The 17,923-nt window shown below is 42.8% G+C and overlaps 1 protein-coding gene across 29 annotated transcripts in view; it reads right to left on the bottom strand.

Moving 5' to 3' along the window:
* LOC128753618 (receptor-type tyrosine-protein phosphatase delta-like) overlaps positions 1-17,923 on the bottom strand; it is a 196,526-nt gene that overhangs the window by 21,132 nt on the left and 157,471 nt on the right. For 13 of the 29 annotated variants that reach the window (XM_053855409.1, XM_053855408.1, XM_053855416.1 and 10 more), the window contains 15 exons: positions 17,422-17,566; positions 16,439-16,741; positions 13,645-13,838; positions 13,339-13,365; positions 12,560-12,677; positions 10,831-11,418; positions 10,391-10,485; positions 10,058-10,314; positions 9,300-9,393; positions 8,033-8,257; positions 7,791-7,951; positions 7,293-7,304; positions 6,127-6,239; positions 5,609-5,706; positions 341-464 (listed from right to left, as the gene is read on the bottom strand). In XM_053855409.1, the coding sequence (XP_053711384.1) occupies positions 341-464; positions 5,609-5,706; positions 6,127-6,239; positions 7,293-7,304; positions 7,791-7,951; positions 8,033-8,257; positions 9,300-9,393; positions 10,058-10,314; positions 10,391-10,485; positions 10,831-11,418; positions 12,560-12,677; positions 13,339-13,365; positions 13,645-13,838; positions 16,439-16,741; positions 17,422-17,566 (2,554 nt within the window). The remainder of the gene's footprint in view (positions 1-340; positions 465-5,608; positions 5,707-6,126; positions 6,240-7,292; positions 7,305-7,790; positions 7,952-8,032; positions 8,258-9,299; positions 9,394-10,057; positions 10,315-10,390; positions 10,486-10,830; positions 11,419-12,559; positions 12,678-13,338; positions 13,366-13,644; positions 13,839-16,438; positions 16,742-17,421; positions 17,567-17,923) is intronic. The other 16 variants (XM_053855425.1, XM_053855428.1, XM_053855427.1 and 13 more) reach the window with 2 other exon arrangements.

Genomic DNA, 17,923 nt, shown 5'->3' with positions numbered 1-17,923 from the left:
AGACAACTATTCTCGTCATGTTAGTCTGCTTCAAACCCCAAATCCTGTATAATAAGGCCACCACCTCATTCGTCTTACCACACATTATGTGCGTTGCCTTGGCAGGTCGTGTTTGAAAGACCACTTTTATGCGAGCATTAGACGTTATATGAGAACCAGCAATCTTGCTAACCCTGAACTTTTCCTGAACCTGATACAGGACCGAACCCTGAGAAATATGAATCCCAAAATTTCCTGGATTAAAGCAGGAGGGTGCGACCAATATCCATTCATTCTCCAAAAATGCCCTTGAGTCACTTTATTAAACAAATATGCAGCCCCGAAAAAAAAACAGTCTTACCCTCGATACTGGAGAGAATGACTCTGGAGTGGTCGTACGCGATGACGTTAGCGTAGCGGTTTTTCGGTTTGTTGACCTCCAAGTTGGAGTTCTCCCATGTGAACTGCTGCGCGGGGTCGATGGACTGCGGATCAAAGAAGAAAGTGTTAAAGTCAAGAACAATAATGAGACGTTTAACAAGAAGTCACATGGAACATTAAAAATACCAAAGATCTGGACCGGAGCTGGGAAAAATGGTTGAATTACAAAAAACAAACAAGTAATGTATAGTGAAATAAAATATAAAGACACCATTTTATTTTATTTATTTTTTCTATTCCATATGGTTTTGAATTTTTCCTTTCATTTTCTTTTTCTTTTTTCCCCCCATATTATTACATGTATACAATCTAGTTTTCTATGATGTACTGAAGTGAAATGAATAATGCAGTAACTGTATTCTATATGTGCATCAACAACAAAAAAATATCAAGTTAAAAAAAAAACAAAAAAAAAAAACATCAATATCAATGGAGCTTCCATGGCAGAGTCAACCAACTTAACAACAGCATGAACTTTACCAGTTTGCTTACAAATGTGCCCACCTCACCACTTGTCCATGGAATAGTTGAAGTCTATTCTCAGCTATTACCACTCTGTGATCTGCACTATTGTTCTCTCATGAGCAAGACCCAAAGATAGCTGAACTTAACCCAACTTCAAGTGAGCAGTCCAGGATCCAGGCTTGAATTCATTAGCAGCTATAACTCACACTTCTGTTTGGACACGTGGCTTTGCTGCTTCAGTCAGCAGTACTTTATAAAACACTCATTCTAATAAATGTATTTTCCCTCTGGCTTATCAAACGACTGACAGTGAAATGATGATTTCACCTTTATGACATCAAGTTAAAAAAAAAAAAAAAACTTTCACAGTTGAAATAGAGCCTATGTTGTATAGTTAAATCTATGAGGCGGCGTGTATCTGCAGACGTGTGGTTACAACAACTCAATAAGCTCAAAGCCCATTATTATTTGTGCTAGCCATTTGCTTGTTGGTTCTGTTTTAACAACACACTCACGCAGGTCTATCAATAGCTGCTGTGAAAGCCATCCATTCACAAAAGCATCTCCTTTTTGCAAAAAGCAGCGACTATCGATATTATCAGCGGCAAACACAATCAACTTCAAGAAAGTGACGCACAATAAATTACAAGAGGACAGAGGCTGTGTTAGACCAACACATTAAAAGCCGGCGGGGTAATTACAGTGTACCGATCACAGTTAGCGGCGAGAAGCAGACATGAGGTCATTATGGTGTTGTCAATAGAGACGGATGAAGACGAGAGAGCCAGAGCAATTTAGCAATTGTGAATATTTTACGGCACATAATTATGGTTTGGCCGGGGAAAAACGGGCCGGAGCGTTACTTTGAGTCTGCATGTATGTGTGTATGAGATCTCCTCACCCTACTGCCAGCATCGGGTGTGTAATTATCACACCACAGTCATTTCTTCATCCCTCTTTTCTCTCTCTCGCTCAATCTATTCCCCATCCATTTCTAGATGGGTTGTTAGGGCTCGAGCGCTGAACAAAGCCCGTAGTCATGGCAGAGGGAACGCAAAGCGTAGCAAAGTGCTTCCAAGCTAAACCACAATTAAATATGGCTTCACCCTCGCTGTGTCTTTATAATTCCTCCTCTAATTATTTTCCTCCCTATAACACCCTTGTCGTGCTTTTTTTTTTTTTTCCCCGTGCTTTGTACAGACTGTCCTGCTTTACACGCGTCTCTGCCACACACAGTCATGGTGGCCAACTCCGTCCTCGTGTTTCCCTTTGCCAGAGGCCACTGGTCCAAACACATGGCAACAGAAAACGTTTACTGCTGTAATGGCTCTCAGTGGAGATGACAGGCCCATGGGCCGGTCATGGCTCAGCGCCGGCGAATCATTACCAAATTCATAAGAATGTTGAGGTATGAGTTACGAACTGGTTTACACAACATTTATCATGCGGCCGATAACAACTTCGATGATCTAGATTCACCAGTCAGTATGGGCGTAACTGCAGGAAGCAGTCAGGTCCAGCAACAACTCTCAAACTGATCCATGAAAGAGCCACAGTGTGCAGGTTTTTGTTCCAACCAGTCTGTCCTTCAGCTGATTGGTGAAGCTTGTTGGTTTGAACAAAAACCTGCACCCACTGCAGCCAATGAAGGTGAAGGAAAGAGAGTGACGCCACTGTCACAATGCGCTATGGACGTTGCATGAGTGACGTTGGTAAGTCAGAGCAGAGATTGTCTCTGCCGCCTGTGTATCGGCAGGAGTGACCCAACGCACACCCCATCTAACCATTGAACTACAAGGTATGGCCTCGGGGTGGCACTCTATCATAAAACACAACGCCCACTGGCATTCCAATGTTCCGTGGCAGAGGTGGACAACAGACAGGCAGCCGACCAGATGTGGTCCTGAGCAAGCTTCCCTGAGGCGCTACAATGCTGCATTACTATCACTGTGGTGCCAAGCACTATTCAAGCTCGTGCAAATATACGTCTCACTTAAATGTAGGAGTTATTCTTATCCACAAGGTTTCTTGTTTTTCTCACAAGTTATGGAGGGTTAGAAAGTGGGGTCCCCCAATCTACATGAATGTATTTGTCATACTCCATAATCTTAACTATAGAATCAATAGTTATTTATAGTTATTTTCCACTGTGCTCTCCTTCATTATCAGCCTTCACACTGCAGACTTGGGCCCACCTTCACCCCGACTGTGCCACTTCACACCTCTTCCTTTCCTTCCCTGTGGATGAAATATTGTCGACAAAAAAAAACAACGCAACGAAAACGCCAGTCATGTGACGATAACCATAATTATATAAAATGCATGGGCACACAGTGAAAAGGTCACAGCAGCAACCTCAGTCCTTTCTTCATGTTCTCCCTGAGCTTGCGTGGGTTTACTAAGTTCCCTCCCACAGTCTGAAGAAACACAGAGGTCCATTTCTGGACCCTTCATGTACAAAAATGTACCCGTCCTTTTAATAATGACGTTACCATCACTGATCTGATACTTCTATTTGTTCTGCTGATACAGCAATATATGAAGGCAGGGGCAAACAAAAGTCGACAAGAAAACAAACATGGTGACTGCGGAAGAAGTGTTGATAATGTTCCTGTCGTACTAAAGAGGACATGGAGTCGGAGGCAGTGGTTAGTGAGGACGTTAAATATATCGCAACTGAGGTCCCATTGTCTTCTTTGTGTGTCATTAGAGCTATATATTGGGTAGTAACAGCAACACTGCCCCCATGGTTTCTGGTGTTACTGCTGCGTTTGGTCCGTATTCATAGGTTTTGTGGAAACGTGCAGCAATACAAACAAAATGAACGCAGAGCACGGACAGAAGGATCCGTCGCATCTGGTTAGGATCTGTCCAAAACCAGATGCGTATGTCTGTAGCTGCGAGTGTGTGTGAATGGATGTTTGTCTCTGTGTGTCCGGTGATAGCTTGGCAATAAGTTCAGGGTGTTGCCCAAACTAGCTTCAGTACTTAGTAGTGTGTTAGAGTGTGTGCAGGAGCAATTGAACATAGCATAAAACATAACTTGAAGAACAGGATCCGGACACAGGGGAAACAAAATGCATCAACGCTGAAGAAAAATAAAAGCAAAAGAGCATTGCACAGAGTAATACACAAACACTGTTTGGGAAAAATGAGGGGTAGAAATAATAAGCTCCTCAATCTGCTCCTTTTCAATGCCTCTACAATGTATAATGTATTGATGCTCATGGTTTATGTAATGTATATGTCAGTGGAAATCTATGTCAACGGACGAGAGGAGATTGAAATAAATATTCAATCTAATATAAATGCGTTGCCTCGTGGGAGCACACACAGCTACACAGGAAATACACTGCGGCTCCACCTCAACGGTATAAGAAACAGAATTTGCGCTCGATTCAGTGGTTCATTTTGTCGTCATAGACCAGTGCAGACTACGACAAAGCCTGAGCAGAGATGAGTCGGATATAGCAAGTTACTTCACTGAATATCTTTAAGACAAAGAGCACAAGTCGCTGATGATATTTGATATGTGAGGATATGATATATGATATCCTCACCTGATGTCGTGAGTGAGGATATACAATATAACAAGGGTGCAGCTCCTGATTTCCCGTAACGAAAAATGCATTCCCAACCTATTTTGGTGAAGGCGCTATTAAATGATCTGATATTGGTGGGAATTGAAAAAGTAAAAAGCGAGTAAAATACTTTTGTTGTCAAACCAAACTACAAGTAACATCCGACTTACGACCTGCTGGACTTAAGACTTCTAGTTGACTGAATCTGGGCTGGACTAATAAAATAACATCATTGTTATCGGCATCCAGTATACCAATATACAACTAATAACTAACAGATATCTCCAATGACAGAAATATAATTCTTCTTTTCACTTTTTACACTGGTAAAAAGGTTACATTTTCCTGTTTCTGCCCGCACTGAATAATGGATCGACGCCTTCACTAAATGAACAACACTGACAAACCAGCACCACCACTGTCTTGACCACGTTTTTGGACGAGGCTTTTTGTTTCTGTGTCATTCTGCTTGAAGTGCAACCCAAATCCAGGGGTCCAGTAATGCATGCAATGCATGATGGGAGTTAGCAGCACCCTAATTGTTGTTTTCCAGTGTTTCATTTAAGTGTTTGTGTGTTTTGAAATTTCTCATTTAATGCGTGAGGCGAGTCACTCAACCAGAGTACACGGTGCACTCCCACTAACTGGACTGAGGCGGCAGATGGTCATGTGTCCTTCACTTCTGTTTGAACATGGCTTGGGCTACATTGACAAATGCTGTCAGTATTTTTTTAAACTTTGCTGCAATACGTAGAATAATAATCAAGAAAGATCTCAGCTCTTGCTTTTTGTATCTCTTGGTGAGTTGGCAGTTTCTTTATCTGCATCTCTGTGTCTCCGTGTTCTCCGCCAGAGCGCAGAAATTAGGGCTCGATATCCATCTGGCTGTAAGCAAACTCTCTTTGAGCATGCCATTTCAATTTCCTTCTCATATTTGTATAGATAACAACATGACAGCGCGAGGGGGAGTTTCACTTTATCTTGCATCGTCCTATGAAGCTGAATCAAAAGCAACCGTACGGACGACCACGAGAGCCTTCCACTGAAACAGAGCGCATGATAGATACGTGCGCGGCCACTGCCAAATCCCAATCAGTTCTCGACTTGAACATTTTTCACGGGCTGATAATCGGCAGTCTTACCTCGTACTCTTGAGAGAACTTGAGATTGTCGTTTGCCTTGAGGCGCTCAATGTTATCCGCCAGTTCTGAGAGGGGGATGGGCGGGTGACTTGCCATGCCTGCCAACGCAGAAATAGGAAAACATCAACTCTGACACGAGCAAAATTCTCTGAAGCTTGTGTTAAGCGGAGTTTAATGTTCTGCCCGTGATTAGAAATGAAGCAAATGTGATTATCAAGTGGCCATTTTTCTCCAGGCAGGTTGGAAAGAACAATGCGTTTGTTCTTGTGGTTACTGAGGCAGAGAAAGTTAACGTTTTGCATGAAGTTCAAAAAGTCTGGACACATTTCAATGGGTTAGGTTGCACGGACATGAAGGACAGTGATGACGGCAGAAAGATCTAAGACGGCAAACGACTGACTTGACAAACGCCGATAACCGCGGTACACTGACACACGATAGGCTGGAAAGGAAACAGCACGGGGTTACGCCGTCTGCAAACAAGTCGACATCCATGAGCTCCGCTGTGAGGTTTGTACCTGGCGTCTGGAAGTTGATTCTGCGCAGCTCCACAGGGTCGGTGGGATGGTGAGACGACATGGCTTTACTGCAGGGAAAACTGGCTTTCCTGCCTTCAGCTTCAGCCCGTTTCCTGGAGAAGAGATTCATGTTTATTAATAACATCCACCCAGCGCTCATGACGGCAGTTCATTTCAAGCTAAAATGCACTCAGAAAGTTGTAAAGACAGACATGTTTCACTAGAAATATATCTCCGTTAACATTGCGACACTGTATATCACTGACAAGGGTGAGAAGAGCTGAGCACAGATGCGTCACTTGAAACTTGTTTTGAAGTATCCTGACCTCAGCTATTGGATGTTCTACTAAGTTTGAGGATCCATAAATGTCATCTGACAATTCAGTATCCTCTGCTGCAACATCAGCATGAACCCTGAACAGAAGTGCTTTGAACAGTGTTTGTGTTGCAGGTTTCGCAGGGAACTGAAGTGAGAGGAAGACATGAGGAGCTGCCAGCGATGAGAGCGCGGCAAGGCCACACAAAACGGTTCTCTGTGATGGCATTTGGTAATGAAAGGACTTTTCACAGACCAAGACCTTGATGCTATTGGCACCTTTGTTCAACTCAACAGAAAATCTGAAAGAGCTCTTCTGAAACTTCATTTATTCTGGTCAGTATGTGTTACACATCTATGCCACATTACACTGTCCAAAAAAAAAAAGACCCAGGATCCAGACACCAAATTTTAATCATCTGTTCCTTGTCCTGTTATTGATATTTCATGAAAATTATTTAGGAATCCCTTTGTTACTTTCCAAGTTCTTTTGCTAAAAGAGAGAAGAGAGACAGATAAACCTCCTGGGTGGAGACAAAAATACAGCTCAAGCAAGCCACTGCTGCTGCACAACAGGTTTCCCAAAAACACTTTTGCTACATTCTTCTGAACTTTTACTCCTTAAATACACTTTTTTCTGCCACAAGTGTGGTGGGGCAAGTCTCCTGTCTCACAACCGCAAGTTTACGTCACTTGAAAACGTCTTCACAGTTTTAAATTCTATATATATATATATGTCACAGCAATAACCTCCTTTAAGCTCAAACCTGCGATATATTGTAGCCGCTTGAAATGACGCACCAGGTAAATGACTGAGAACGTGGATGGAATATGAAAGAGGTTCAGTTACCTGTCAGGTTTGCTGCATCCCGCGTAAGGAAGCACATGAAGTGAAAGACAGATTGTTAGAGTCAGAACAACGACAACACAAGAGAATGGTCTTCTGTGAGTTTGCTCCTTATATAAGCTCCACTGCAAAGTGCAACTCAAAGTTGATTATTGAAGGCCATAGATGAGTTTGAACTCAAAGCAATTACCATTGGTGATAATTCTTGGGTTGAAGGTGACCAGAAATATTGTTGTGCATTAGCAACGCTTAAGTCAAGAGGCTGGATAATTACTGTTAATAATAGCTGCCAAAGTTATTATTGACCTCCTTTAAACTCTTGTCATGGTGTGAAGAGTCAAAACTGTTTCAGGAAACAAACAAACGTATGTTTATAATAATAACATTTGACCAAAGTTACAAGAGGCAAACTACGTACATACATTTGGATGTGCGCGCTCCACACAAGATGGCCGAGTTTGAGTAAGTACGTCTTTACTTCTCATTACTAATCTTCCTCACCTCTTGAAAAGTAGGATGGCAATGACGATGCAGACGATGAAAATGACAGCCAGGACTGGCCCCACCACCCACAGAAGCCCCTCCTCTTCATCCACCCTGGGCTGCGGGTCGACGTCGGACGAGGTTACGGGATCGGAATACGGGCTCGTAGCAAACATGGTCTGAAAAAATTTGAGAAAAGAAAAAATACTCTGGTGTTTTCATTCTTTTTAAAGGAACACAGTGTTAGTGTCTCCACTCACGTTCTCAGAGAGGTCGAGCAGGGCGAGCACAAAGAAGACGTACTCCTGCCCGTTCAGCAGCGGACGGTTTCGGAAATCTCCGATGTTTCGACCGTCGCCAAGAGTGAATTCCATTGGCAGGGTTTTAAAGTGAGCTGAAATGTAAGCCCTGGGATCAGACTGAGCCGCCTGTCTGCGGATTCGGAGGGCCCGGCTAACACTGGTCCGGTTGATCTCTCTCAGTAGCTGACAGTAAGAAGAAGAATGGACAAAGAGAGGACGGAGGAATGGCAGATGTTAAACATAATACCGTTTTGCTTCCCACCACTCTGGAATTGATTTAATGTTTCTTCCAGACGTGTGCATCTGATACATAGAAATGCAATGAAAGAATACAGTTAACAAGGCCACATTCTCATATCAACAGGTCGAATGTGATCGATGATGATGGTTGTCATTAAACCAGTACATTTTTTGAACTTGTTTGAAAGTGACCTTATTTACACAGAACTACACCTCATGGCACTCACGTAACATTCTGTTCTGTTCAGCATGAGCTCTAACTGCATTACGGAACTCGCAGTAGGAAAGGTGGGAGTGTTTTTTAACATCATAACACAAAGTAAGATATCATTTCAGGGACAAGGTGTAACTATTTCACCGGCCTAACATGAGGTCTGCAAGCTTCCAGACCAAAGAAAGGCGCCTGTTTATCGGCAGGATCCACACGGAACAACCATCCCAGCCTACTCGCTGAACTCAGGTGGAGTACGGGAGCTCAATTTGGGTCTCATTTAAGGGGCTTGGCTTGAAAGGAAATGTGTTGCCTCACCAACAGAATGATAAAAGTCGCGAGCGAAAAAGGCAAAGCTCCTCGCTGCAGTCAAACTCCACAGAATATGGTAGCTGGTTTAATTAGGTCAGGGAGTGGGATCCGGCTCGCTTAGGATGAAGAGCTCAGTCATCACAGAGTGCTGCTCCTTGTCGAGAGGGTAGGGAGAGGGTGGTTCACAGAGGAACCACCGCCACCGACTCACCCTCCTCTAAAAGTTAGACGACCTCAGGGCGGACAAGCAGACAGTCTGGATGCCGGATTTCAGATCTTTGGTCAGAGTTGGCTGATGCTGTCTGGGAAAGTGGTGTCTTGTTTGATGAATATTTCAACATGTGATGGAAACATTATTTCTATGGACCGTGAGAAGCGCACACAGAAGGGCCATTGACAAGGTTACAGAAAAAGAATATGACTATGAGTAAGTCCGAACACTAGGCGTGTCTTTAACTTTACCTCATCCAGATTCATCTGGTCCGGATCCTCCCAGGGATTCTGGAACTTGCCACCTCTCTGCTTCTTCAGGGGAACCACCACCACATAGTATCCCCTGAAACACACCAGCCGTATGTTTCAGACACAAAAGCCATATTTTCATTCAATGAAAAAGTAGCAGCGTAGAGGGGGAATCCCCGAGCAGCGAGGAGACTATCGCAGAATATCACACCGAGGAGAATGATTCATGTGTCCCCGGGTGATTACGCTCCTCACCACCTCTATTCTTATATTTCACAAAGCTATTGGTAAAAAGTGGGGAAATGAAAGTGCGTACAACTCAACACCTTAAACTGCTTCTGGAATTAAAAAAAAAAATGTGGCTTAATCTGTAAGTGATGGACATAAAAAAAATATTTAATGATTTAAAAAATGTAATCTCGTCCCAAATTTGAATCCCGCTTATCGGAGAAGGGTTTAAAAATGTTGTTGTTAAAAGTTCATCACATGGGGATTAGAAAGTGTCCCCACTATAATTTTCCCCCAAACAAACAAAGACAATAATCCATGTGGTGTGCGGATTGATTCTGTGTTAGGAAAGCCAACAGATGAGATTATGAGTTTCGTGTTTTGGTTCAGCCTTGTGAGTGGGATTTCCTCAACTTGATTTGCTGCCAACGTACAGCGAGTAATCCTTTAAAGGAATTGTGGGTCAAGAGAGAGAACAACAAACAGTTCCTTCCGAGAATCTAACAAGAAATCGTAGGAGCTTTCGTCACCTGACTTTGGCTGTCGTCTGCACAATGGGGAGCTGCACCGTCACCATGCCGTCGACGTTGGTTTTCCCCACCACTATGGGTTTTGTTTTTAGGATGTCCGGTGCCGTTGTAGCGGTAACGCGATGCTGAAGGCCGCCCGCACTGTTCGCACGGTTGGTGAGCAGGAAGGAATACTGGGTGTCTGGCTCTAAACCAGTGATGAGTTTCTGCGTCTGCTTTCCGTCCACCTCGACCGACATTCCCTTTCCATATAGAATCTGAACAAAAAAATCCCAGTGATGGCCACCGTGAGAAGTCCTGTGTCTACTCCAACGTAGCGAAACAGTGACCTACCGTGAAGGGCTGGGTGGGGTTCTTGTCTCGTATCTCCCAGGACAGCAGAATGGAATTCTTCATAGCTGCTTTCACACGGAAGTTGGTGGCAAATACTGAGATAGAAAAATGACAGCAGAGAAGACGACCCAATGATTCCACGTGTCAGAGCCACAGAACCGGTCTTACCTCTGCACCAGTCTACAGAACCAGCCCCAAGCTACCTACTGTGGTTAGAAAGTCTTTGTGTGACTGGTCAAAGATATTCCTATGACTCTTACCTTGGTTTCAGAAAAGGATGTTTGGTATGAGACTACAGTGACAAGACAACGGGAAAAAAGACACTTAGGATGTTGAAACCAGATGTGCCTGTGTGAGTGAGAAGTGCTTTGCAGAGAGATGCATGTGGTTTCCCTCTGAAAAAGGAGGATGGAGTGTTAATATGTGAGCGTGAGTCCTACCTTGGTCCAGCCGCTGGGTCCTTATCTGGACACCAGGGCTGTAGGGCCCAGGACCAACAGCAGTGAACGCACACACCCTGACATCATACACTGTATCGGCACTTAGACCATCCAGTAACACGCTGGACTCTGGCGTGGGCACCACAACTTCTGAGGCGTTTCCTCGACTGTTTATATCCTTGAAGAGCACTGAGTACTTCAGGATTTTCCCGTTTTGCTCAATGAGTGGGACAGACTTCCACGCTAACTGAATGGAATTGGCAGAACTTCCTTCTGAGATAATGTTCTCTGGGTAGCCACTCGGGGTGTCTTCTGGAGTGCTTATTTCCTTCACCGCCTCTTCGCCGTAGCCCATTTTGTTTCTGGCAGAAAGTCGGAAAACGTAATTAGCCCCTTTATGGATGTCTTGGGCCGTGTAGCGGTTCTCCTTGGTGGGGAACTCCACCACTGTGAAGGGAAGAACGTCGACGCGGCCGAAGGTGAGGCGGTAACCTTGAAGTGGAGTGGGTGGGTTGGGTGGCGGGTACCACTGAAGGAGAGCGGTGCCAGAATCTGTGGCGCTTACTAGCAATTTTGGCCTCTCAGGCACTAGAAAAACAGAGAAAACAACACTGCGGTATAATTGCGTTGCCCATTATCTGTAACCTCAAGCAAAGCAGCAAGCAATCCGCAGCAAACAGCAACAGAAGATGATGAATTAGTCCTTGGTCAGAAACATAAACCAGAGTATTCAGTTAATGTCCTGCAATGATCTACATAAGGGTCCCTAGTCTTCAGGCTACTCAGCTCTATACAGACCGTGTGACTCTGCTGTGAGCAAGGAAAATGTCCTAAACCTAGGGTGGCAAATGGTTCCACAGAGGAGCAGGAGTCAGTGCAGATTTTTGTTCCAACCAATGAGGAGCACTCAGTTTAACCGATCATCTGTTTGATGACTATGATCAGCTGAGTGTCAGTCTGGAGTTGTTTGTTTGGAGGGAAAGTAAACCTGCATCCACACAGCCCTCATGTGGAACAGCTCACCACCCCCAACTCAGCTGAATCAATGACACAGATCCGAAGCCATTTGTGTCATTTAAAGTGGACATTGTGTGTCTGTGGCTTCAGTTAAAGAAATGTACTCCAATAAATGTACCAAGATCTTTGTGAGACTAAAACTGTGCTTTTAATTGAATTTATTTGAAGCAGATTTTAAAAACAATGGTGCCCAATAAAAGATTTTTTAAATTTGCATTAACAACATTTCAGGTGGAAAGACCTTTTTTCCCCCTCTTTCCTTTTTCCCTATTTCTGTCACATACATTTTTGTCTTTTATGCTGAAGACAGTGGTTCATTTCACAGTGTTTTTGGTATCTTAAAATAAAATGTGTCGACACAGACTTGCTTAAAAAATGAGTCACATTTATAAACAAAAAGAAGGTCAGGTAAAAATTGCTCCATAAAGATGCACAAAGGCTCATTTTACCTGTTTGCTCCATGAAGCTCAACATGTAAACAACAAAGACTCTCACAGAGCACCAGATGTTTCTCCAAAAATGAATCTCTTTGTACTTTATTTTAATACATCTATGCTTTCTAGACATAACCCCTTGACACTGGTGACACCGGTACTGCTGTAATTACTGTCCTCTCTGAACACAAAACTAGAACACGTCATCCTACAACGACCGTTTTTACCCCTAATGACAGTAATTACAAAACTCCAAAGAGACACTTGTTGACACTCACATGGAAGAGCGGTGCATACAGTCACAGGTTTGCTGCGGGCACCATCCCCCTTGGCAGTGTACGCGCCCACAGACACAGAGTAGGAAGTGTCCGCCTTCAGGTCGGGGAGGATGACCTCCTGCCAGGCAACACAAAATTTCATATGAAGCAAAAGCACAGAACAGTGGATTTATTAACCACTTGATATTGCACCAGGAGGGGAGGTAAAGTTAGAGACCATTCCTTTAAAAAACCCTGCTCTTGCAGCACAACAAAGATGGCGACCATGATTTTTTTTTTTTTTTTTAGAATGTTTTTGAAGGAGTGTGTCAGGGAATGTGATGGCTGTTATGTGTTGGGGCGAGTTTGAAGATGTCCATCACATTCACCACTTGAGAGCTATGAGCCATGAGTCATATTTAGCCTACAGTGAATTTTCCCTTTCGTCTGAGAGCAACCACACATGCTGAAAGCTGCATAATTGGGGAGCGTGGACATCTCCAAGCTCACACATAAGAACCATCACATTTCTTGACAAGTGTGGCAGCTAGAACTGATTTTTTTTAAGAGGAAGCTATCTCTATCTGCACAAATATGCATGAACTATTATCCCGCGGCCAATAAAAATGCTGCTATTGAGGATTTTTTCATGAAGTAAAAATTAAAACGTCAGTTTTGAAAGTGCGGAAATTCATTTTTGCTGCATGGCTATAGAAAGCATTGCTGTCAGTGACCTGTTGATTTTCATTTTCTGTGATTTTTATTCATTTAAAAGCAAAAAAAAAAAAGTGAATACTCACATATTCGCTTGACTCATCGTATCCCCACTAAGGAATGGAGCAGTGGCAATAAAAGAGAGAAAGTTGATATTAAAATTTGGCAACTGTGAATTCATACAAGATGGAGAGCAGATTTAAAATGATTCACATGTTTTACATATGAAATGATTTATCAATTCATTTTAACTAGGTGTCAAATGTTACAACAAATTATCAAAATATATTGATGCATGGTAATGTGAATTATATGTCACACGATTCAACTTGTGCATCTCAGGATCAACTATGTATCAACATATTTTGTAGGCGGTTGCGGCCGGTAGTTACCTGCGAGTCTTCGATGAGTATGTCCTTTGTGAGCGGCTGACCTTGTGGCTCGCCGTAGTTCATCCTCACATAGTGAACTTGGAAGCCTCGGATCTGGCCGTGCTGAAGTTCCAGCAGCGGTGCCCGCCATTTCACTCTAATGGCAGAGGCATTGACAGGCTCCACCTCCACTCCCCGCGGGGGGCCACTTGGAACTAAAAATGCATTTTGGGATAAGGTCAGGTTTTACAGGTGATGAGCATTCAAGACTCTCACGCTCCTCCTCTCATTGTGAAAAATCTCAAAGTATCTTGAATAACCACGAAAAAATTACTCAAAAATATTTGCCAAAAAGTGTTACACTTCTGTGATGTCAGGTATAAAAAGTCAAAATAGTAAAAAAAAAAAAAAATGAGTGCTTTAAGAAAAAACATGTAGTAAAAAAGCAGTGACAGATAAGAAGCGAATGTAGAGGAAGATAATAATGACAGATAGAAAAGGATTTGGTGCCCGAAGCAGATAAACAGGGGCAGGCAGTCGGAGAGGAAACTGTTATCAGGAAAAACTGCTCTCCTGCTGCCAGGAACTGCTCTTCCTCTCTAGCATGCTGGACAACACCACATTCTTCACCTTAAAAACTGGATGTGGATGTAAAGAATATTAAACACCAAATGCATACAAAAAATAGCTGACTGAAAATGGATGGCAAATATTGTCCAAAATAAAAGGAAAAATCAGCACATTGTTTGGAAGATAGGAAAAACACTGTGGACGCAAAGAAGGCTGAAATATTTGGATGCAAATTTTACTCATTGGAATTCAACAACTTTCACGGGTACTTGACAGTCATAGAGTTGACTCTCTATTTTATTCTATAATGTCAAGGAAATCCGATCACATAGAGTCAGAAGCCTAATACATATTTTGTGTCTCAAGGATGACATCCGATCACCTCCGTTGATAGCTTTCCCAGCTGACAGACCTCAGGCAGACCAGATGTCAGGATGACATCTCCTCCCTGGCTTGGGAATGCTTTTCGATTCCACTGTCAGAGCTAGCTAAAGTGGAACATTCAAAAACCATAATTACTGTTCAGTATCACAGAAAGCGCTGCGGTTCGATTTTAAAATCCAATGCCCTTTAAGAAGCATGTGGCAGGCACGAAACTGAGGAGACAACTGGAATCCAACTGGATAGAATTTCCATTGACAATGTTTAGAAATCAGTACTGAACTTGAAGTATCAAAAGAGGAGCTTAAAAGGAATATAAATCTCGTAAACATAGAGGCGATTTTATATTAAAATTGCACCATTTTAATCCCAATATACCAGAGTTAAATGTAACAAGGAGAAGGGGACCTTGTTCCACTCTACGTGGGAGTGTGAAGAATTACAAAGATTCTGGAGGGATAGAATGGACTTGATCTCAAAAATAACAAACATAAAAATTCCTTTGGATCCGCGCAAGTTTCCTATAAATCTTTCTATTAATGCACATAACAAAAAACTGATAATTTTCTGTTTGCATTGAATTGGAAAAATGTTTCAGCTCCTACAGTTGGTCAACGGATCAGGGAAATGTCCAGCAATCTGGCTCTCGAAAAACTGACCTATATATCAAAAGGGAAAGTGCATGACTTCTATGATATCTGGACGCCTTTTATGCAGTTTCTACAAGAGAAATCTTTTTTTTCTCTGCTGTGATCGTGACTTTATGTGACTGGAGTTTGTACACTGAGAGTAAGTCGCTATTGAGGGTGGGTTGGGTGGTTGTTTTTTTTCTTTGTCTTTGTTTGTCCTTTATGATTATGAAAATTAATACATATATGTATGAAAAAAAAACATAAAGGCGATTGCTCAATGCCTTTTGTGGACTTCAAATGGCTGATATTTATCTGTCTTTTTGTTTGTTTGTTTGTTTGTCTGTTACCATCATGACTTGAAAAGTTCTGAACCTATTACTACAAATATGGTTTAGGAAATGTAGCAACACCAAACAGATGATTAATGTTGGAGGTGCTCATGTTTTATCAAGATTTTTCTTTTATCGAGACAGAACTAAGACTAACTGACTTCCTAAAAAAAATTATAAAAATTGAATCACTCAAATAAATATGCGTTCGGTGACGTCATTTTTCAGATGACAATGTTTTCGGGTTGTCAGATAATGTGGCTATAGTTTTGACAAGTCAACTGAAATGTTGCTAGCAGCTTGGACTGCGCTAAGCTTCCACCCTGACAACGTGAGTTTGATTCATTATAGTGAAACACATGTAGCCATATCAATTTCTGAATCGTGAAAGTTGTCATAAACTGATTCAATTGAGGGCTGTTTTCATGAATAATTCCGTATGTTTGGTTCTCTTGTATCCATATTTGGTTGGGTTGACAATGAACCCAGTTCCAAATATGTCACCCCCACAGACCATATATGCATTTTCGCCTGGGAACATTCAGCCTCCTCTGCACCCTCGGTGTTGCAAGATTCAAAAGGGGGGAAGACTGGGGAACAGCTTGTCCAAAAGGTTTTCCACAGAAGTAAGTGTGTTAAGACAAAAGGAGAAAATGTGGGAAAAAGTGATAAAAGTGGCTGTCCGGGTAAAAAAAAAAAAAAGAAAAAAAAAGGCTTCCTTGGGGAATGAAAAGCAGGGGTGGATCAGCAGGGGCACATTTGAGGATTTCGCGGTCGATTCATCATCCTCGCAGATCAAAAATCAGCAGCATCGAGGTTCTGTGAGCTCATTAGTAGCGTGTTAGTGACAGCCTTTGTTAGTGGAGCGGACATCCTAAGAGAGGGATTTGTTTAGGAACATACCATCTTCCTCCGTGCGGATAAGAAGCTGTAAACTTTCGGGTCCGTCTCCGGCTTCTGTCTGGGCTTGTACCGTAATGCCATACTCAGTCCATTTCTCCAAGCCTTCCAATAGATAGGGAGAGCTTTCCGGAGGAATCCCAGTGATTCTTTTCATAGTTCTATTGCCCTCGGTGGTGGAATACTGAATGGCGTATCCGGAAATGACGCCGTTCTGAAACTCCAGAGGTGGTGGTGCCCAACTTACCAGGACGCTGGTAGAACTGGGGCTGGTGCATGTGATGTCCTGTGGAGGCGCTGAAGGAACTGAGTGGCCAGTTTTGAGAGCGTACAGTAGGAATTGTTTGGGGAAAATGTTATTTGGTTATGTGTGCAAGTTATTTGGTGGGTGGTGACGTGGGTGAGGTCGGATCATGAATGTATGGGGATGGAATTGAGCAGATGACAGACAGAAAACAAAAGACAAAGAAACATAAAATGAAAACAAAACACTACGAACGAAAGCTCTTGAGAAAAAATGACCAGCTAGACTTGAAACAAAGATGGCTGGTGTCACTCCCTGTTTGACAGAAAATGCTTGATTGATGACAAAGACTGAGTGATTTAAAACACACGGTGACAAAAACACAAACATACCTGCCAAACTTACTTGTGGTTTGATTGATGGACGGGACCTCACTTCTATCTAGAATCCTTTGCCACTTTACAACTGCACTACACTGACCTCAGATTGATTGTCAACTTGGCTGCCAGCCTTCAACAAATTGATGTCTCCTACATGCTAACCTTGCCACTGTTTTTGTTGAAATATCAAATCTGAGGTAAGTTTACACGGTTCATTGTAACAATGCAGGAAAGGCATCAACTCTCAATTCAAGCCAAGAGACTGTGGAAGGTAGGAATACTTTCTTGCATTGCCACAAATGGAACACGCCTCCGCACACACTCACCAACACTCACGCACTAGTCAACGCAAATGGGCTTACATGTCTGAGGCGTGTCGATGGTGACCTCGTTGGTATAAGCGCCAACTCCGTGTTTGCTTTTGGCGGCGAGCTGGAAGGTGTAGGTGGAGAACGGCTTGAGGTCCTTCAGCAGGTAGGACGTGGAGGGCTCAAAGGTCACCTTCTTCTGTCAGGGGTGGAACATGGTTGAAGTTGAATGGTTGAATGATCTCAGCTCAACGTTAAACACACATCAAGCTTAAAAAAAAAAAAATTTAAATGACAGAAGTAGCATTAGCATTGCAAGGTACGTCACAGTCAACAACAAGTATATTTTAAAGCGGCTACATACTTCTCAATTGTCTAAGGTTTTGTAAGTTCGCAGTGGTCGCATCAGACCTTAACAGCACACACGCGCAGTTGATTAACATGAGCTCCTGCGACAGACACGCACTGTCTCTCTGTAGATGTTCTTGCTGTTTAAATAATATAGTCAGTTATTTCAACTTTATTTCAACTCCAATACGCAGCTAAAGAAAGTCAT

Source organism: Synchiropus splendidus, chromosome 2, assembly GCF_027744825.2.
Source record: "Synchiropus splendidus isolate RoL2022-P1 chromosome 2, RoL_Sspl_1.0, whole genome shotgun sequence".
Taxonomy (NCBI): Eukaryota; Metazoa; Chordata; class Actinopteri; order Syngnathiformes; family Callionymidae; genus Synchiropus; species Synchiropus splendidus.
Note: the sequence above shows the minus strand (reverse complement) of the source record. Positions and strands in the feature narration are given on the sequence as shown.